General features: G+C 42.1%; 1 protein-coding gene across 7 annotated transcripts in view; it reads left to right on the top strand.

Annotated features, from left to right (window-relative positions):
* COL7A1 (collagen type VII alpha 1 chain) overlaps positions 1-15,009 on the top strand; it is a 156,062-nt gene extending 141,053 nt beyond the window's left edge. For 5 of the 7 annotated variants that reach the window (XM_072989560.2, XM_078385263.1, XM_078385261.1 and 2 more), the window contains 9 exons: positions 1,269-1,346; positions 2,091-2,144; positions 2,592-2,640; positions 4,100-4,129; positions 5,777-5,872; positions 6,759-6,875; positions 8,412-8,474; positions 10,064-10,243; positions 10,724-15,009. In XM_072989560.2, coding sequence (XP_072845661.2) covers positions 1,269-1,346; positions 2,091-2,144; positions 2,592-2,640; positions 4,100-4,129; positions 5,777-5,872; positions 6,759-6,875; positions 8,412-8,474; positions 10,064-10,243; positions 10,724-10,743 — 687 coding nt within the window. In that variant the 3' untranslated portion in view covers positions 10,744-15,009. The remainder of the gene's footprint in view (positions 1-1,268; positions 1,347-2,090; positions 2,145-2,591; positions 2,641-4,099; positions 4,130-5,776; positions 5,873-6,758; positions 6,876-8,411; positions 8,475-10,063; positions 10,244-10,723) is intronic. The other 2 variants (XM_078385264.1, XM_078385265.1) reach the window with 2 other exon arrangements.
* The last annotated feature ends 6,754 nt before the right edge of the window (positions 15,010-21,763 follow it).

Raw genomic sequence — 21,763 nt, 5'->3', positions numbered from 1 at the left:
TTCTTTTTCTTTTTCCAGAGTGCAATAAGCACTCCTAAACATGATTAGCAAAATATGAAAGTGATCAATTTTGAAATAAAATGAAACTGTTAAGATATTACAAAAATAAGCCTGGGGGAGGAATTGTGTTGCACATCATCAACGGTTGCAGTACCAGAATAGATGTGTGTGATACCTCTAAAGTGACAAATGCCCTCTTCTGCTCTCTGCCATTCACACGGGTCTAAAAAAACCTTGACAATACCTGACAATTACTTTGCATTTGGGAGGGAAGTGGATAACTGATGAAAAAAGGACTCAACATTTGGAATTTTCCCTTGCTTGGTGTTACTTTGTGAATGGTAGTGAACACTAGAAGGTATCTACTGTAGAGACCATCTTGACTGTGCTGCCATTGGTGTTGTCAACATTCGGGCTGCCCTTTGCTATGTAAAGCTTGGCATCCTTTTTCCTGCTGGCAGCGTGGCCGTGATCTTGTGCAGCAATATTTGACTGGCATTTTGTATCAGGGATACAGAAGCACACTATCCCCACATCCATAAACCAGAGGGTGTTCTAAGAATTGAATTTTCTGGGTTTTTTTAAATGGAAATTTGATTCTTTAATGAGAGGATGCCTTAGGACAAAGGCAGGGACTGCATATTAAGCAACACTAACGCATGGGACTGGGAAAATTCTCACAGAATTATAGAAAGTAGCAGAGCAAACATTTCCATGAGTTTGCTGTGCACAAATCTGAACTTCTTTCCTTCTTTGCTCATAGAACTGGCAACATTTCCTTGAGCAACAGAGGCTGAAATTGAATGGTTAGCATTTGGTAAGAAATTAGTTGTTGGGGGGGGGGGAGACTTAAAAAATAAGGAATTTACAGGAACCTTTCCCGATGTTCTGCACATTTATAAACATTTCTCCTCTGGGTGAATCTATAGATGTTCTTTAAAGGTTCACTTAGCTTCCCCTCACATTCTTCACACTGATGGAGCTTCTTTCTTGAATAAGAGCACTGGGGTACTGTAAAAACTGAGGGATCACTGAAATGTTTTCCACATTCTTTGCATTTATAGGTTTTCCCCTGAGTGACTTCTTAGATGTACAGTGAATTTTGAGCTGTGACCTTTTAAAATACAGATTCTGGAAACAAATTCATCTTATATAATAAAAAGACATGAATCTGCTGAATTCTGCTCTGCCATGACTATTTCAAATGACATCCCCCTGGTGTTCAGTGTTGACACAAATTTCTCAGTGTGTATGATTTCCCGCTGCAGGGTGAAAGAGGACCTCCAGGAGAGTCAGTTGCAGGACCTCGAGGACCTCCAGGTTTGCCAGGAGAAAGAGGAGAACAGGTTTGTTAAAAAAAAAATTCAAATTATTTTTGATGTGGCTTGGCTACCAGCAGATTTTATTTAGCTCATACATCGTGATACCAGTTCTGTCACTTCCAATTTGGCATTCATTCAGATTTGGCAGGTCTAAACCCAGCCAATTACTCCTCCAAATATATACTGGCCATCTAGTTTGCTCTTGTGGGGTTTGATCCATTAAACTAAGTTACCTAGAGGCATGTAGGGCCTTGAGTTCACCATCACTATGGATCTTGGAAGGATTATAGAATTTGGGAAATAGAAAAACAAAGCAACATGATCCATGAAAAGAAACAGCATTCTAGATTCAGCAAGTTCTTCCTGTCCCTCACCCCAAATTTTACTGCTTGAAGATTATGTCTTAACTTGGTCATACTTCTGGCTTTTAACCCCTAGGCTGGCAACAAGGGGCTATAAGTGGTGGCTACAGCAGTGCAATTGGTGGAGTCCTAATGCAATAGTTTTCAGCAGCCATAGGGAACGTTGGTGGGGATGGAGGGAGGAGGGAGTCAAAGACTGAGCAGGTCAGAGTTAGATAAAGTCAAGAAGATGCAATTAAGCAAAGTCTCCTTGGCTACTTCTGTATGCTAAATCTGAAGGATCTAGTGTCACTTCCTGATTCAGAGCCCAGTTCTTCCTGAAAGAGGCCACACATTTCTCAGCTCAAAGTGCTCTTTATCATCTTCTGTAATCACCTTCTTGATCTCCTTTTCTCTTTGTTGGTAGGGAAACCGAGGGCTGGATGGCTCCAGAGGAGAGAAAGGAGAGCCTGGCATGATGGTGAGGAGAAGGAAAGGGAGTGCGCCTTTTCTGTCTTATGCCATGGAGTCTTATGCCATGATACTGACACAGGATCAAAATAAAATTAAACCTTTGTGGCAGTCAGTTGTAAATGAAAACCGTATGGCAATATGTATAATGGAAACTCTATGGCAATATGCACCTTGCTAGCTTTCAGTCTGCCGAAGAGTTGTTCCCATTGTTTTAATTCCTTTAGCAAGGTGTTATTTTTCAATCACTTTATCCTGCGTTCTCTTTACTGCAGGCTTTTAACCTTCTCTCCTTACTCTTTCCATTTTGCCTATTCTGTCGCACTGGAATGTTTTGATTCAGAACCTCTGCCCACTTCTGCCTGCAGATATTTCACACCATGTTATCCTCTGTGGGGAGAATCACAGCATTGAAAGAGATCTCAACCAACATCTTTTGCATTGGTCTTTTCTGCAGGAAGAAGAGATTCGACTGTTTGTCCGGCAGGAAATGAGCCAGCACTGTGGTAAGGCTCCAGCCATCGCTAACTTTTTACCTCATCACCTATTCCCCTCCCCGGGACTGCCTTTCCCTCATTTAAAAGGTTTGTGTCACTTCAGTTGCCCTGGCTGGACCTTATGCCTACTTGTTCTATAGTGACAGTTACTCCTCCTTCCCCCTCACGTCAGGATGTTCTGTCCAGGTCAGACTGTTTGGTGAAACACTTTGCCTGGATTCTGCAATACTTCAAAAAAAATGGAACTGGTTCTTGGAGCAGTTGTAGATCTGCTTGCAGCTGTGGTAGGGATTAAAAGCTGATTTACTTTTCCCCACATTGCTATTTTCCCAGCCAAATTTTACTCACTTTTCAAAGAAGAAAGTGCATACAAGTACTTGCATATATTCCTCATGTGAAAAATATGTAGCTTAGAGGGTAAAGAGGGTAAGATACTTGTGGCACAGTGGTTAAAACACTGTACTGCAGCTAAAACTGTGCTCACGACCTGGGGTTCAAATCCCAGGTAGCCAGCTCAAGGTTGACTCAGCCTTCCATCCTTCCGAGGTCGGTAAAATGAGTACCCAGCTTGCTGGGGGGGCAATGTGTAGCCTGTATAATTAAAATTGTAAACCGCCCGGAGAGTGCTTGTAGCGCTATGGGGCGGTATATACCGGTAAGTCCAATAAATAAATAAATAAATAAATAAATAAATAAATTCCTGAGGGGAGAGTGTCATGGAGAAAAGGCTTATTATACCTCCTCCACCACCACCTTTTGGGTGGGCTGCTGGACTGAAGAAATTGGCAGTACCCACACTGAAAATTGTGAGGAGATAAAGTTCAAATCTTCCATATAACATGTAGCAGTTGTTCAGGGCCTAAAAGCAGAGATTTCAAATTGAGCGTTTGAATGATTTAGGCAACATGGTGCTAAGTGGCAGTTTTGGACCATCCTAAGTGACCTAGTTGAAATCCAGTAGTAAGTTGCAACAAGAGTAGGCCCATTGAATCAGTGAGGATTCAGTCAGTCAACTCCTCTGTAAGTTTCACTGATTTCATGAGGTTACTCTAGTTGTAACCTACTACTGGATTTCAGCCATGGGGTTCTAATGAAGACAGAAAGCCACTGATGCCTTTAAAAGGCTTGTTGTAACAATATAGCAAAAGGACACATGCAGATGCCCTTGCACATTGTCAAGCCCCCCTGAGGGCAAGTGGGCTTGGTCTTTTGAGGTACAGTATTGTGCCTCCCTCCCTCCCAAGCCACGAGGGCCTACCCTTGCCTAACCCCTCCTCCCTTGAAAATGGTAGAAAACAATGGAGGGCTACAGCAACCTACCCTCTCCAGGGGGAAGAAATCATTTTGTATCAAGCGGCACGAACTGCTTCTCTGACTAGGTTTAGGGTCCTGCGTGTAATTGCTTTCTACAGGCATGGTTAGCACTAAGCTGGTGACCCATCCAATAAAACTCCATTTCTCATTTCAGCTTGTGGAGGACAATTGTCTCCTGAACGACGTGAGTATTTTGAATGCAGTTAACTGCCTTCCTCTCCACATAATCTCCTCTAGTGTTAAACAGCAGGATTTAACACAAAGTTAATTTTAAAAAACATTATATGTATTCCCAGATATACAGAACTGTTAACTGTCAGGTGTATCAGTGGAATGGTGGGATACAAGAGATGACTGATTAATTGCCATGCAATAGCTAATTTGTTGAGGTTGTTGGAATCAAAACATATTGTTTTATGTACTTCAAGTGTAATCTAGTTAAAATAAAAGCCTATCCTCTCTTAATGTCCAAAGCCAAGTTTTAAAAATAGTCTCGTTTGTCTCACAACAAACCTGTCAACTAGGTAGGCAAATTTATTTTACAGTTGAAAAATGCAAAATGAGTGATATTATCTCAAAGCTAAATTGGATGCCTGGGAGCCTAGGTTTCCACTGACCTTCTGAAATGATGGGGTGGGGTGGGGGGCCCTTTTGGTATTTGGAGGAGACAAGAAACAAGCACAGTGGAGGGTCTTTGCCCATGTCATGCCCATCATTTCCCCCCTGGACTCCATTTCTCTAGCCATGGTACCTATGCATGTAGGATCAAAGTATCTGGGAGGTGGGAGTACAAGGGAAGTGATAACATGCAGAAAGATTAGCCACACAGTTCCCACCCACAAATCCTTTCCTCCAACTCTTGAGTCTCCTCATCACCTCTGCTTTTTGAATATTTGGCACAGCCCCATGTTTCAAGTCCTGGGCCTCCTTGTGAATGTGCCCTTTCAGGATTAGGGGGTCCAGTTCTTTATTTCTGAGTTCAAAATGGAGGACTTCATTCACTGGATCAAATTGATTCTCAGACTTGGAAAACAGCAAACCAGGTAGCCAATCTCCAATAAACATGATAGTGGTTATTACCTGATGATTTTCTAAAGGATGGGGGGGGGGGAAGCATGCAAGGAACAGAAGACGACGTTTCAGAGGTAAGGGATAGGGAGCATCAGTCAACCGTCTGTACTGAGAGGAAGGTTGCCTGACATTGTCAAAGGTATGAGAAGCATGCATGGGGCTTCTCAGTGTCTATGCTTACCTTTATGTTTGTGCCTGAAATCATATTTCTTCTAGTCTGTTAGTGAGAATCTCTGCACACTTGGAAACCTCCAATATTGTGCTTATGTGTCTTCTTGACATAAATTTGCTATTGGTGTTTGATTAGTAGCTTGCCTTGTTTAGTTGTGCATTGCTTTTATTGCTGAATCCTTGACCCACTCTAACAATCCAGTGGCCAAGAGCACTCTTTGTGCCCTGTTCAGAAGAAGACTGTTAGAAAATTAAGCTTTGCAGGCCAGCCTGCTTTTCAGGAGATCCTCTGCCAGTGAAGGTGGGAACATCTGCCTAAATCATCAATGTTGCTTTACTAGGTTGATGGAGATAAAACAAGTTTGCCTATAACTGTCCCAACTGGCTTATCGTGCAAACCTTATTTCAAGAGGATCTTATATTGTACACAATGCCTGGTTCCATTCTATAGAAAAGGGCAACACAGGTGTGATTCTTGAACCCTGGTTGGTGGTCTGCCTGTTTTTATGTCTTGAGGCAAGGAATGAGCTTTGTGTTAATTATTTTTATGTGTGTGTTGAAGTTTGCATTGTGACCTTGCCCCTCTCAGGTCTCATCCCCAACTATCCATCCACCCAACCGTTCCCGTCTGTTAATGCTCAAATAGTGCCTGTGCTTAAGTTGTCCCACACTGAGGAAGATGAAGGTGAGTTGTGTTTCTCTGTGTTTCCTTGTGCACAGTAACATCTGTTAGCATATGTAGACTTTGTGCCCTCACCCTCACATTTCCTTGCTGGCACCTGGCAGTTTCAACTGCATGGCCATGCCCCTTGGCAACACTAACTGTACGGAATATGAGGGAGTCCTTTAGAAAGCAGCAGAAAGAGGTGTCGTCATTTGGATATAGGGGCCCTTCTGTCTCAGGTCAATCCGTGGTGACCTTAATAAAGTTAAAATAACAAAGGATCCTTCAGGACTAGCACATTCATTACAATCTGTAGCTTTGTTAACCAGAATTCTCTTCATCAAATGTATGAAATAGTCTACTTCCTTCATATATCTCTTATCCAAGAAGGAATCTGGATCATATATCTGACCAGATGGGTTCTAGCCAACAAAAGATTATGTCACGTTATATTTGTTAATACCTGACATGTCTAATTAAAGACCCCTTTGCTTCTTTTCAACGACAAAGAAATGCAGCTGGATTGAATGAAATTATATTTACAGTAGCAATGACACCCAAAAACGGACAAACCATTATTATCAGAGTGACAGTACGTCTGATATATTAGCAGCCTAGTAAGATGGCCTAGTCTTTGGATGTTGCATGAAAGGACGTCTGGTATAAAGTGACCTAAGAATGCTCTTTACAGGAAAACTGACATTAGAGCACATAACATTATACACGGCCCCGGACTGTGGCCTTTGGGCGTGTGATCTCTGTGGCACAGATCAGCAACCTATATGCTGTGAGGCACATTCAAAGGGTGGAGGAGAGAATGTGCAAAGACAACACCTGTTGTTCTTTTCTTGACGTTTTGGTTTCCTCATTCTCGGAGCCCTTCTCAACCAGCCATTCCGTTTCCTAGGGGGACAAAAAATAGTGGAGTCAGACGAACCTGAGTATGAGTACATCTACACAGAGGACGAGGACTACGAAGAGGGCCTAGGATCACATGAGCCAGAGAGCCCCCTGCTGAGGGACGGTGAGCTCCACCTCAAGCATGCTTAAAGGAGTGGTGGAGGGATTGTGAGAGAGAGAGGGAAAAACACACACACACACAACTCTGCCAGGAATCCTCTGGAGATGCATAGCAAGAGCCAGGGGCCTCTATTCATGCCCAGGGAAACAGATCAGTAAAAGTAGTTGAGCCTGGAAACAGACAAACGATTACCATGTTTTTGCGTTCACTGCTCCAAAGACATTACAGTATTAGTTCGTTTACCAGTACTTGTTATTCTTCACCACAACCACAAGTTGGCAGTCTTGGCAGAGGTGTCTTTTCTCACCCTGGGAAGAATGTAGAATGTAGACCACCCATAAGCAAAGAAGGTTCCACCACAGGGCTGAAGATAGAAAGAAACCCTCTATAGCTTACTGTGGGGATAACTCTCATCTCCAAAAGCTGAATCATATTTTGTTTGTTATCCCTGCATGGTAACTACCATGTTTCCCCGAAAATAAGATGGGGTCTAATATTAATTTTTGCTCCAAAAACAGCATTAGGGCTTATGTTTAGGGGAAGGTTTTTTTTAATGTACAACCATCTACATTTATTCAAATACAGTCATGTCATCTTCTTCTGGTTGCTGCACAGTGGTGGAGGGTGGGATTTCACTTAACTGGAGCTTATTTTGGGGATTGGGCTTATATTACGAGCATCCTGAAAAATCATGCAAGGGCTTATTTTCAGGGAAAACAGGGTATATAGTCAATCTAGCATTCAGTTTTAAATGTTTTGTGTTCCTTGGGCTAAAATCTGGCCAAATGGAGTTTTCTGACAGAAGATGTCTGAATGATAAGACTTTTCAAGAAATGCGTTTGCAGAATTCCTGTCCCATTAAAAGTAGGACAAGAGACTATCACCAGGAAGAACTTGCTGGCTGAAATCCTTTTGCACAGCTCTGAATGCATGACACAAAGCTATGGCAGCATTAGTGGAAAGTGCAGCAGAGCAGAAGTGTTATTCGCAGAGTATGTTTGCATTTGGCCCCACAACAATTGTGATAGGAGCGACAAAGTGGTTCACACAATCTAATTGTGCAACATTGATTGCTTGGGCATAATGTGTGGCATGCTTATGTTGGTGTAATGGTAGGTTACACTAGAACATACAGGATTTCAGCCATCATGTGACTGCCTTTCCTCATAAGTTTCAAAAATATTTTTTTTCAAATATTTCAACCTTCTGTACGCTTGGTTTATTCATCCATAAAACACAGCGTCCAATTTTATAGCTTTTAATCTTGGAGATGAAAGAGCATGTCAATAGTGAAATGGGAAAAACATAATGGCCACCGTTCACCATATATTCTATGCAAATGGAAAGTGGGATTGTCATGTTAGCCTTTAGTCCCACCCACCATTCCCTCAGAAAAATATTCTGTACTTCCTCTGAACCCAAACTGCATGTATTAAGTGTTTTGCCCTTCTTTTCAATGTGTGGGAGAGCAAGGGAAAGATGGAGACAGACACTAGAAGCCATAACTTTTTAAACCACTACTCTGCTCCCTGTTTGTAGAAGTAAAGGGCCCAAGGGCAGCTCCCAAACATGGACAGCAAAAGAGAAATCCTTCAGAGGAAGGTAAGTTGCAGTCCTGTCGCACGGCCTTTCTCTCAAAGGAAAAGTGTCCTTTCCTTCCATCCTATTGGACGACATCCATTGTTTCCTCCTGCGTCTCAGACTATAAGTAATACAACAGATTGTCCAGGCCAAGGTTGGAAATGTATAGCTTCAGAAAATGTCTGCAACTTGCCAGGATTTTTTTCTTTTCCTGACCCCTGTGGCTGCTGCTGTTCGGGGGGGGGGGGAGGTGACAGGCACTGTAGCAAAACCAAATACAGTTGTATCACACTCTATTTTCAGTGGAGATGGCATTTGCTGCTGGAGCTATTGTTTAAATTACTTTTAAAATAAACATTCAGTCTTGTTAAAAGACAGGAATGGCATTTGGAAAGCATATTGCTAGACCTTTGTGAAGATTGCTGCACTTCTTCTATATTAGCCTGTGGTCCAGAAGAATGTTGGCTTCTGTGTTCTGGATGAATAACCAGCATCCTTAGGTGTCACAAGACTTGCGAGAAAATCTATAAATTGAAAACATGAAGGCAAATTAAATGTACATTTTTCTAAGTAATTCTCTCTGTCATTCCCTAACATCTGAGTTGCAACTATGAAGAAATCAGGTACACCAGGAACAACTGCAGCCTTTCAACCAAAGGCTATCTTGTTTACTTACTTGTAGACAAAAAGCAAACTTATCTGTTAGTCCTTATGAATTAGATCAGATAGTAACTGCTCAGACTGATGCAAGACCTAACTTCCAGTACCTATCTGAACATCACGTTACTCACCATAGGATAGCAAGATCTTGTCACAGCAGAACTTTTAGCAGAAAAGGTGAGCAATAGTTCCAAAGGGGCATATAGACCATTGTGAGTCGATGTCATATGAGATAACAACTGAGTTGTCTTATATTTCTGAAGCAGATGTTGCCATCTGATTCCCATCTTCCTATGTGATTACTTTTACACTCATCAGAAAGTGTGCATCAGATTACTCCACAACAGCCTCATAAAATTTTTATCTGTTTTTTAGCAATCTGCTCAAAACAAGTTCCCCGTAATCTGTAAACATATTGAGCATTACAGTTTTGCATATACAGTAAGCTGCAACAATACAGTGGAGAAAGGATTCCCTTTCTTATTGAAGAAATGGTTCCCTTTCTTAAGATGAAAAAGGCTGACAGTGAAATGCATTGAAAATAGTATGTGAATATTGTTTCATAGAATCAAGTAATTACAATGTCTGTAGTTTATCAATGGAAACAACTCCACTATATTGATTATGACAAGTAAAATATTTAGCTTTAATTCAAAAGCCATGCCACAATTTACTATACTGGTACACTGCATACCTCAGTATCAGTCTTTAGGTGTAAACACATGAATCAGAATATACCCAAGTGCAACCTTCTGAAATGTTGCCTACTAACACTCTATGGCTCCTTTCCATCCTGCTTTTGCATTGTCTTAGATTTGTGTTTGGAGCACTAGGGAAGATGTGCAGTGTTTTTTATTTGGGTTCTGCCAAGTGTAACATATGAAAGTGAATGCCTAAACCCTAAAAAAATTAATTTATTGGTTTGTTTTATCCTTCCCCTTCCCTTGTAGATAATCCATGCATTTTACCTCTGGATGAGGGAAACTGCAGTATGTACACATTACGGTGGTACTATAACCAAAGAGTATCTGAGTGCCGACCCTTCATCTATAGTGGGTGCAGAGGGAATTACAACCGCTTCGACTCCAAGGAAGACTGTGAGCTTCAATGCAAACCACAGGCAGATGCAGGTAAAAGCTGGCAATAGGGCTGTATTGTTATGTGCTGTCAAGTTGCTTCCACCTTATGGCAACTTATAATTAGTGACCTCCAAAAGGTGGTGTCATTATCAGTCCACCTTATGCTTGGCCTTCTTTTTCTGCTGCCTTCAACTTTTCCAGCATTATTGTCTTTTCCATTGAATCCTGGCATCTCATGATGTGTCCAACGATGGGCTCCGTTTAGTCATTTTTGCTTCAAGAGAAAGTTCAAGAGAAAATAGGTGCATGATTTAGCACCTAATTGTCTTTTGGTTGATCCATGGTATAAGTAAAGCTCATCTCCAGCCTCATCTTTCAAATGAATGTTTTCCCTGTCCAGCTTTCACATCCATACACATTAATTGTGAATTCTCATAGTAAAAGGGCTCTCTGTACTCACTCCTTCCTGTTTACTTTTCTGAAGATATTTGTTTCCAATTATGGTTTTGTTTTGTTTTACATTTTTGACAGGTATCGGCACCGGAGGATAGAAACAGAAGTATATCAACCGCACCTGGTTCCTAGCCTTGGGAGGGCTGGTCAACATGGCTGCCTATATGTCCTACATGACCAAAAGAGGAGCCCCAGCTTTTGAGGCGGTCAGCCCACTCTTAGCCTGCACAGAGTCTCTTGAAAGACACACACAGAGAGGACTGGACTGGGTCTGAGGCTGACCTTGCTGCCATTTCTACTTCCTGCAGCACAGTTGTATGTCTTTTTGTGTGTTCGCGCACATATGCACTTGTGTGTGGGCTGCTTCACCTGGAGCATAGAAACGGTGCTATTCTTTTTATTAAAAATATATATATTTGTTGCTCTCAGTTTATTTTTTAAATTAAGGTGAAATTTTTATCAAATGAGAAACATATGCATAACTTCTTTTATATATAATATAAAGAAAAGACAAGAAAAGACATATTTTAAAATTAGAGCTCTCTTAACTTATTTGATACTGGCAAACTAATGACACGTGGAATGTATTCTAGCTTGACCAGTTTTTTTTTCTTTCTGCATCTTGCTTTCATTTGGATGTACTGTATAAGCCTATGAGTTTTTCCTGCTATGTTACATGGATAGGAAACTAGCCTGACTGTCACACCTAGATTTCATTCATTCAGCAGTACTGTAGCCATGAGGCTAACTCATTGCCAAAACTAGAACTATCCATGCTCTGGATCAGCCATTCTCAACTTCCTTTTGACCACAGTCATCAACACGATATGAAAGAAGTACAGGCAAATCAAGGTTGTATAAATTGTGTAACAAACCTTATAAGGCGGTATGTGAAGAAGTGTTTCCAGTCTGTGGCCCTCTTCAGATGTTCCAGCCCCACCCCCAGGAGCCATTTAGCTCCCATTGAGAATGGCCGCTCTAGACCGAGAGTGGTGGAAGCTACTGACATTCTGACCAGGTTCCTTCTGTGAGTCTCAAATATAGACACTCTGTTAGTCCCTGTTTCTTCCTAGCTTATTACTCTTTGCTGCTTGCCAAATGATGCTTTAGCAATAACACTATTCACCACGCCTGCAGATCTGCCAGGAATAAGGCTGCCACTTAGAAAGAACAAATTAAATAATAATTCTAACTGGGTATTTGTAAGGGCACAACCAGAGGGAAGAATCTTCTATTTTCACATCTCTTGCTGTTCCCCTTTCCCCCGAGCTTTCCAACACCTAAATGGTAGCAGGTCTGCCTCGTTTTATTTTTCAACTCTAGACCCAAGGCATATTGGTTTACTCCCTGATTTGCTTTATGTCACAATTCTGCACAGGACAGTATCTTAGCAACACTGGCAAGACTGACTCTAGTCAGTCCTTTAAAAAAATCATATGATATTCAGATCTCTATGAAAGCAGGCACTTGGAAAAAATTGAATTTTGTGTCATAGCAAATTGATTATTTGGTCCCAGTAAAATGGGGGTTCTTATAATCTTGCCTAATAGCCACTGGTAGATATATCCACTGGCCATTTGTCTACCCCCTTGATAAAAACTAGCAGTTACCACCACATCCAAGTCTGTGAATTCCTTATATTGTGCAAAATAGAGGTGTGAACAAGGTGCCTGTGAGATTTCTGCCTCCAGCACTAAAATAACTTTTCTGGCTTTGGGTGCTTCTGTACCGTGACTTTAAGATGGAGGGGCAGTATTTGCCACTCCACCTCAAACTGCTGCCTAGCATTGTGAGTCAGCCCTTGATATATTCTGTCCCAGTTGGCATTCTTTCATAATTTATTTTCATGGAATCTAATCTTCTGTTGTGTTGTCCAGTCTTTCCGTTTTAAGGGTTTCCTCTGGAGTTGTTCCGAGGCTGCTGGGGGTTTCGCCCATCTTGACTGATTTGATGTCACTCTGCAAACTTGACTACCTCACTGCTCACTTTTAACTCCAAGTCATTTATGAATATATAAAATGGAACCAGGCAGTCTGAATATATTCCTTCCACTGTTTAATTTCCCTCTATAGTGAACACTGTTCATTGCTTTTTACTTCGCGCTTCTTGTTCTTTGACCACTAACGGATCTTCAAAAAGGCCTGGCCTTTTATCTCGTGTTTAGCTGAGAGCATGGGCTAAATGACATTGGTAAAGAGTTCTGAAAGCTGGGCGACACATCCTTCTAAAAGGGTGTTAGCGTCTCTGTGTGTGTTTGCCACCACAAGAGGGCAAGGGTGACATTCAGCAGTGAAAGAGCAATTAACTCTTTTCTCCTCTTACTTTGGTATTACTCCTCAAAACATGAATTCATTTGAAGAAGTTTCACCTTAATCCTGAATAGGAAGGGATACCCTCCAATAATCTTCCATTGTGTCTTGGAAGATGATACTAAAAAAAAAAAAAAAAAGCAGAGCACATTTATTTGCTGGGAATGGATTCTGTGTGAAGCACTCACTTGCAATTGCCTCTTTAAACCTGCTGAATTGTAGTATGAAAACAGTCAGTGAAATGCTGAGAATGGTGCTATGCTGTTGTTTTATCGCTACCATTACAGGCCATTTTAAAAAGCTTTGCATGATCCTTTTCTTCTATTTCTGCCCTTTTGGAGCTCTTAAGTTTTCCATTGTCTTTCTCAATCCTTCTCCTCCCAATATCCATCTATTTTTTTTTCTCAGACATCCTTTGGTCTTCTCCATGGACTCAGTTCCCATCTAACAGCTAGTGTTATTAGATCTCTGTAGAAAATAGGTAGGGACATGCACTGCTATGGACATATAGAAGCCTCAATGAGGAAAGGTATGAGTAGTATCTGGTGCAGTTCTAGTTACCATGTGGTGCTCCCACAAATGGGCAAGCTGCAGTTTGCAAGCCATGAGCCATGAGACAAATCTCATGAGCAAATGGGCTATGGATTGTTTACTAAACAGTCTTAATTTTCTTTTCTTAGTCTTATTCATGCCTAATTCATGGACGTTGATCTTAAATTCCTATTGAATTTCTGCAGTACCTCTGACTAATTCACAACAGGAGACAAACAGTAGTATTTTTAAACAGTGACATTTGATCAGTTAAGACTAATTTTGCTGAATTCTCTTTAGGGGTTTGCAGAACATGCAGTATGGATATGAATATGAAACACAGCTAGCTAAGTATGGGAGGATGCTATAATATAAAAGGGTTCTGACTATAATCCCAGCCCATTCCCTGTCTTTTGTATTGCATATATATGTATATTACTTTGGTGGTGCTAATACAAATTACGGTCAAAAGTAATACGATGTAATATGATCTCCACAGTTGAAAGAAGCACAACATCTCTGGCACAGCTAGCTTAAACCAAAAAAAAAGTGATCTTTGCAATAATTCAGATCTGGAGCCTGCAGGCAGCTTTGACTACTGAATCATACAGAGGTGTTAATTTTGAAGCACCAGAGACCATGCTGTGTATTCTTCGCTAACAAGTGGTATTCATAGCATGGTCTCTTGCTCCACCTAGTGGCCTGTTCTACATGTGAAAATTGTGGGTAGGAGGTTCTTTTAATATTTTCAGACTGTAGATAAGTGAAACCGTGGATACTGATCCTGTGGATATAGGGGTCCTGTTGTACTAATGTCTTGGTGGCACAAGAGACCTTTGGAGACATCTGTGTGTGTTGTAACTAATAATAAACCAGCTGTGTTCTAGGTAGTGTCCCTTGCTTTCTCTTATAAATGAATTAGACCACTTTAAGATAATTTTGAGAGGATGGTTTGAACCTGTTTGCAAGGAGTACATCTATTCTGTTGTCACACAATACAGTAGTCCTTTGTGTTTCCAGCATCTTGTAGATTCCTAAAGAGTTACCATGTTCCATCTGTTGCGACAGCAAGAAATCCCATGGTACCTTAAACCAATACATTTTTGCAGCTTAAACTTTCATAGATGCTGTACATGAATCACACCACTCAGTCACTCGCAGTTGTGTCCTGCATGTCCTGACTGCATCCAGGCCATTGTGCATACACTACAAGGAGGAACTTAGCAAAGTCCTTTTTCGTTTGTCCTCCGCGTAGCTGCTCAGAGAGTAAGGGCTCTTGGCCAGATTGCATCATGATTCATCCCTTAGTGCACGTGTGTGGAGATCTACTTGCATGGTGTGCACATGCACATCCCACAGATATGCTTACTGTCATCACTGTTTAATTCTCGGGACCGTAAATGTAAATATAACTGTGGAAATACAGTTGTTTCTTCTCTTTGTAAGATGCCTCTGATTATGGTGTATGGTGCAGAAATCCGACTATGGTAAAGAAATAAAAGTTTGTGGTACCTCGTTCAAAAAGGTGTTTTCATTGTTTTGTTAAAACCCAAAATAGATCTTCTCTCCTACCAAAAAGCCCATGTGACATCAAAACTCTTTCTAGGTTTCTTGAGATAGATTGGGAAAGGGCATCACTTCATCCCCAATCTGTTCTTTTCCTTGTTCTCATATTATCTAAAGCCAGAGTAAACAAAGTGGGCCACGTGCAAATCTTCAGCTCTGGTTTTGCTGGCCAGGATTTCTGGGGTTTTTGTCTAAAAGGCCCTGGAGACCCAAGGATGGGGATTGCTGTGGTAGAGAAACAATCAAACCACCTCTAAGGAGCAGTAAAACAAGCTGTCCCTCTCCCCAGTTGCAGCAATGAGCTGTTGACTGAATCTTGCTCTTTGAGGTCTAGTGTGAAAAAGACAGAGATGCGCTTTGATGCCATTCTAAATCAGAACTGACTGGCCTGAGCAAAGAACAGCTGCTTAGTTTCACCTCAGTTTTTAAAATGCCACACTTGTGAAAAATATGTATAAATCCTGACCATTTAGATTTCCATCAGCTTCCTTTGACTTTCTAAAAGAGCCTGTTATTGCACAGACTTAGCTCTTATCTTAGAATTCTAGTAGAGCTGGCTGTCAAATACATACGAGTATTCTGTAAGGAGAATGATTTGCTTGAATTGTGGGGGACAAAAAGATTCTTCATGAAATCCTTAAGTCACATTTGTAATTCAGTTTTAGACAACATATGAAGGCACAATTTTAATCTAGCCTTCTGATGAATAGGAACTATGCAGCTATTCTGTTTCTCAATGAATTTTTCCTAGTAAGACCTTTTTAAAAAAACAGGTGGAGATATAGAAGAACATCATGTTAAGTCTCCTTAAGAGTTAAACAAATTAAAAGGTGGACTAATGGCAACTCTCAACACTGATTTCCTCTTTAATTGTGCTGTATTCACCTATGTGTAGACTTATCATAATATTATATAGTATAAAATATCTGCATAGGCATCCTTCAGTCTCGAGAGACTATGGTAACATGCTCTGAATCGAGGAGTGTCCTCTCCAGAGCATGAAGCCCGGTTAAGGTAATATGGAGGATAGGTTGTTACCCAAGCAGCAGATCCCCCCTCTCCACATTGCTGAAATGGTCCAGTGGAAAGGCAAGGGCCAATACAACTGGTTCCAGCAATGTCGCAGGAGTTGACACATGTTGCCTTCGGGACTCCAGCTCCGGATTTTGCCTCGAGGTTAACTCCTGAAGCTTTTGCCACGAGGGGATATAGCCACAGGGCAGTGGAGGTTTGAAATTGGAGTTTTCCTTCTCCTAGAGGCCACTTACCCGGCCCGCTCTTTAATAGTGCGAGAGTATGATATATAAAATACATAGTCTCCAAAATCACCTTAAAGCTTTCAGCTTCTCTGGATTGTAAAAGCCATTCATAAGAATAATTTATAACCTTGGTTTTAATCTTGATTAATATTTAATTTAATATTTTAATATTTAATGCTGGGCATAGTGTTTAGTTAGACACTCTGGTGGAATTCATGTTGTTTTTTGACCTGCATGTAATCAACACAAGTCCATAGAGCTTGTGTCCTGAGTACATTCCTGTACAGAAGTGAGTCCTAGATCTTTAGTGCATGGCAGGAGAGGAAGATGAACACGTTCCATATGCGTTGTCTCTGGCGCATTTTTGATATCACCTGGCAGGACAAAGTTCCAAATAGAGTAGTCCTAGAACGAGCTAGAATTTTTAGCATGTATACATTAGTGAAACAGCACCATTTACACTGGCTCAGGCATGTCGTGAGAATGGCTGATGGTCGGATTCCAAAAGATCTCCTGTATGGAGAATTTGTTTGTTTGCTCAGTCGTTTAGTCGTGTCCGACTCTTCGTGACCCCCATGGACCAGAGCACGCCAGGCCCTCCTATCTTCCACCGCCTCCCGGAGTTGTGTCAAATTCATGTTGGTTGCTTCAATGACACTGTCCAACCATCTCATCCTCGGTCGTCCCCTTCTCCTCTTGCCTTCACACTTTCCCAACATCAAAGTCTTTTCCAAGGAGTCTTCTCTTCTCATGAGATGGCCAAAGTACTGGAGCCTCAGCTTCAGGATCTGTCCTTCCAATGAGCACTCGGGGTTGATTTCCTTTAGAATTGATAGGTTTGTTCTCTTTGCAGTCCAGGGAACTCTCAAGAGTCTCCTCCAGCACCACAATTCAAAGGCATCAATTCTTCGGCGGTCAGCTTTCTTTATGGTCCAGCTCTCACTTCCATACAACACTACAGGAAAAACCATAGCTTTGACTATTCGGACTTTTGTCGGCAAGGTGATGTCTCTGCTTTTTAAGATGCTGTCAAGGTTTGTCATTGCTTTCCTTCCAAGAAGCAGGCGTCTTTTAATTTCGGGGCTGCTGTCTCCATCTGCAGTGATCATGGAGCCCAAGAAAGTAAAATCTGTCACTGCCTCCATATCTTCCCCTTCTATTTCCCAGGAGGTGATGGGACCAGTGGCCATGATCTTAGTTTTTTTGATGTTGAGTTTCAGACCGTTTTTTGCACTCTCGTCTTTCACCCTCATTACAAGGTTCTTTAGTTCCTCCTCACTTTCCGCCATCAGAGTGGTATCATCTGCATATCGGAGGTTGTTGATATTTCTTCCTGCAATCTTAATTCCAGCTTGGGATTCCTCCAGTCCAGCCTTCCGCATGATGTATTCTGCATATAAGTTAAATAAGCAGGGTGACAATATATAGCCTTGTCGTACTCCTTTCCCCATTTTGAACCAATCCGTTGTTCCATATCCAGTTCTAACTGTTGCTTCCTGTCCCATATATAGGTTTTTCAGGAGATGGATAAGGTGGTCAGGCACACCCATTTCTTTTAGGACTTGCCATAGTTTGCTGTGGGCCACACAGTCAAAGGCTTTTGCATAGTCAATGAAGCAGAAGTAGATGTTTTTCTGAAACTCTCTGGCTTTCTCCATAATCCAGCGCATGTTGGCAATTTGGTTTCGAGTTCCTCTGCCCCTTCAGAATCCCGCTTGTACTTCTGGGAGTTCTCGGTCCACATACTGCTGAAGCCTACCTTGTATGATTTTGAGCATAACCTTGCTGGCGTGTGAGATGAGTGCAATTGTCCGGTAGTTGGAGCATTCTTTGGCACTGCCCTTCTTTGGTATTGGGATGTAGACTGATCTTTTCCAGTCCTCTGGCCACTGTTGAGTTTTCCAAACTTGTTGTCATATTGAATGTAGCACCTTAACAGCATCATCCTTTAAGATTTTAAATAGTTCAACTGGAATGCCATCACCTCCACTGGCCTTGTTGTTAGCCAGGCTTTCTAAGGCCCACTTGACCTCACTCTCCAGGATGTTTGGCTCTAGGTCAGCAACTATATTGTCTGGGTTGTCCGGGATATCCAAAACTTTCTGATATAATTCCTCTGTGTATTCTTGCCACCTCTTCTTGATGTCTTCTGCTTCTGTGAGGTCCCTTCCATTTTTGTCTTTTATCATGTCCATCTTTGCACAAAATTTTCCTCTAATATCTCCAATTTTCCTGAACAGATCTCTGGTTTTTCCTTTTCTGTTATTTTCCTCTATTTCTTTGCATTGTTCATTTAAGAAGGCCCTCTTGTCTCTCCTTGCTATTCTTTGGAAGTCTGCATTCAGTTTTCTGTAACTTTCCCTATCTCCCCTGCATTTTGTTTCCCTTCTCTTTTCTGCTATTCGTAAGGCCTCGTTGGACAGCCACTTTGCTTTCTTGCATTTCCTTTTCTTTGGGATGGTTTTTGTTGCTGCCTCCTGTACAATGTTACGAGCCTCTATCCAAAGTTCTTCAGGCACTCTGTCCACCAAATCTAGTTCCTTAAATCTGTTCTTCACTTCTACTGTGTATTCGTAAGGGATTTGGTTTTGATTATACCTGAGTGGCCCAGTGGTTTTTCCTACTCTCTTCAGTTTAAGCTTGAATTTTGCTATGAGAAGCTGATGATCAGAGCCACAATCAGCTCCAGGTCTTGTTTTTGCTGACTGTATAGAGCTTCTCCATCTTTGGCTACAGAGAATATAGTCAATCTGATTTCGATGTTGCCCATCTGGTGATATCCATGTGTAGAGTCGCCTCTTGTGTTGTTGGAAAAGGGTGTTTGTGATGACCAGCTTGTTCTCTTGACAAAACTCTATTAGCCTTTGCCCTGCTTCGTTTTGAACTCCAAGGCCAAACTTCCCTGTTGTTCCTTTTATCTCTTGACTCCCTACCTTAGCATTACAGTCCCCCAGAATGAGAAGAATATCCTTCTTCGGTGTCAGTTCTAGAAGGTGTTGTAAATCTTCATAAAATTGTTCAATTTCAGTCTCCTCAGCAATGGAGGTTGGTGCATAAACTTGGATTATTGTGATGCTGAAAGGTCTGCCTTGGATACGTATTGACATCATTCTATCATTTTTGAGATTATATCCCATTACGGCTTTTCCCACTCTTTTGTTGACTATGAGGGCTACTCCATTCCTTCTATGGGATTCTTGCTCACAATAGTAGACATGATAATCATCTGAGTTGAAATCGCCCATTCCCATCCATTTTAGTTCACTGATGCCCAGAATGTCGATGTTTATTCTTGCCATCTCCTGTTTGACCACCTCCACCTTCCCAAGGTTCATAGATCTTACATTCCAGGTTCCTATGCAGTACTTTTCTTTCCAGCATCGGACTTTCCTTTCACTTCCAGGCACGTCCACAGCTGAGCGTCCTTTCGGCTTTGGCCCATCCACTTCATCAGCTCTGGAGCTACTTGTACGTGTCCTCCGCTCTTCCTCAGTAGCATGTTGGACGCCTTTTGACCTGAGGGTCCCATATTCCAGCGTCATATCTTTTAGCCTTTTGTTTCTGATCATGGGGCATTCTTGGCAAAGATACTGGAGTGGAATTGCCGGTTCCTACCCCAGGTGGATTGCGTTTAGTCAGAACTCTTTACTATGACCTGTCCGTCTTGGGTGGCCCTGCACGGCATAGCCCATAGCTTCTCTGAGTTACTCAAGCCCCCTCGCCACGACAAGGCAGCAATCCATGAAGGGGGTATGGAGAATTAGTGCAGGGAAAGTGCCCCGGAGGGAGACCCCAGCTGCGATACAAGGATATCTGCAAGCAGGATTTGAAGGCCTTAAGAATGGACCTCAACAGATGGGAAACCTTGACATCTGAGCGTTCAGCTTGGAGGCAGGAGGTATTTGTCCTCAGTGTGGAAGGGATTGCCACTCTCGAATTGGCCTCCTCAGCCAAGTTCTCATTCAGAGGACATTACCATAGTCTCTCGAGACTGAAGGATGCCTACTAGAAAATCAACTTGAACCATAGTCCCCTATCTACCTTTATTACATCTGGGAAATTAAGGGGGGAAATCTGCAAAACAGACCACCTTAAAAAGTAGATATAACATAACCCAGTCCCACATACAAAGGGTTCCATTTTTTTGTCTCTGACTACTACAGTATCTGGTTAAGGAGCTAAGGTTTTATCTTTGACAAAAATGCCTTTTACTCAATTGTAAAGCTATCAGGAAGCATGTCTGAAATGTCACCTTATACTGTACTGTATTACTGACTCTTGTGCTCTTTGTAAGTATTTTGAGATAGCAGTGGCTGGCAGCTTGGTGCAAAGTACACTGGCTGCTTGTGCTGTTGGTGCAAAGGACAAGTCAGAAGGTCCTCCTTACGCCGGGGCTGGAGCTCTCTACAGATCTCAACATGTTCTTTGAGGATGACTTTGGCTACAGTAGGTACATCTTTCTTTGTGTTTATTCAGAGTATCAAGGAGAGTACAGACCATTTTGAATGGGCTTCTTGCGTCCTTACTTGGTATTGGAAATAAATCTTTCACACTCTACAACAGGAAGTTTCCGTTAGCATGCCATTACTCCATATACTATGATGATGGCGGGAATACAGCGTACAACTTGATAACCTTGCTAAATGAGTTGGAAGAAATGGAGACAACTGGAATGGGTTAGGAAATATTTATCCATTGACAATTTGCTACTGCTTGACAAAGGCTGTAGCACTTTTTAAAAAACTGATTAATACTGTCAGTTTCTTCCAAGACTCAGGGCAGTGACAGTGATGTTGGTACTAAACTGCTGCAGAAAGGGTCACAGATGATGTGAAGGCAGGTGAATAGGGGTGCTGTTTGCCCCACCCTTCCTCTTCGGTCTGGATTCATACAGCAATCACAATAGCTAAATTACAGTTTAGGACCTGCCTCAGATTTGGAGTAGCTTCTAACTTGTTAGAATACTTTGCCGAAGGGCTTATGCCCTGGGGCCTCTTACATGTTGTGCAGTTTATAGGGTGCCACCCTTGCAGGCCACCAAGCTCAGTCTTGTCGACCGTTTCGAGACCGATGTACATCAGGTGTAGCTTTCCCACGGCACACAGGCAGCAATGGGAGGAAAACCTTTGCCAAAATGTTGTGCCTCTTGGGCAGCTTTCTAAGGCGCTGAAATTTTACCACACACACACATACAAAAAACCGTTGGCAAGCTAATATGTAGCTGGAAACACACGGAAACGGCATTCCTTTATGGAGAGTAATTAGTTAGAAACCGCCGTTCGTTCATACGAGGGAAGCATAACCCCCCGCACCCTCCTTCCCGCTCCCACCCAGACGCCCCTGCCTCTCCTTTCTACCCCTCCCTTTCGCCCTTAGCTCCTCCCTCCTCCTGGCAGCCACGTCAGCCCTTCCTCAGCTTCCTGCCGCGGGAGTGCGCCTGCGTGCCGCTGGTC

The sequence above is a fragment of the Pogona vitticeps genome, chromosome 2 (assembly GCF_051106095.1).
Source record: "Pogona vitticeps strain Pit_001003342236 chromosome 2, PviZW2.1, whole genome shotgun sequence".
Classification (NCBI taxonomy): domain Eukaryota; kingdom Metazoa; phylum Chordata; class Lepidosauria; order Squamata; family Agamidae; genus Pogona; species Pogona vitticeps.
The sequence above is the reverse complement of the archived record's forward strand: the minus strand, read 5'-3'. Positions and strand labels throughout refer to the sequence as shown.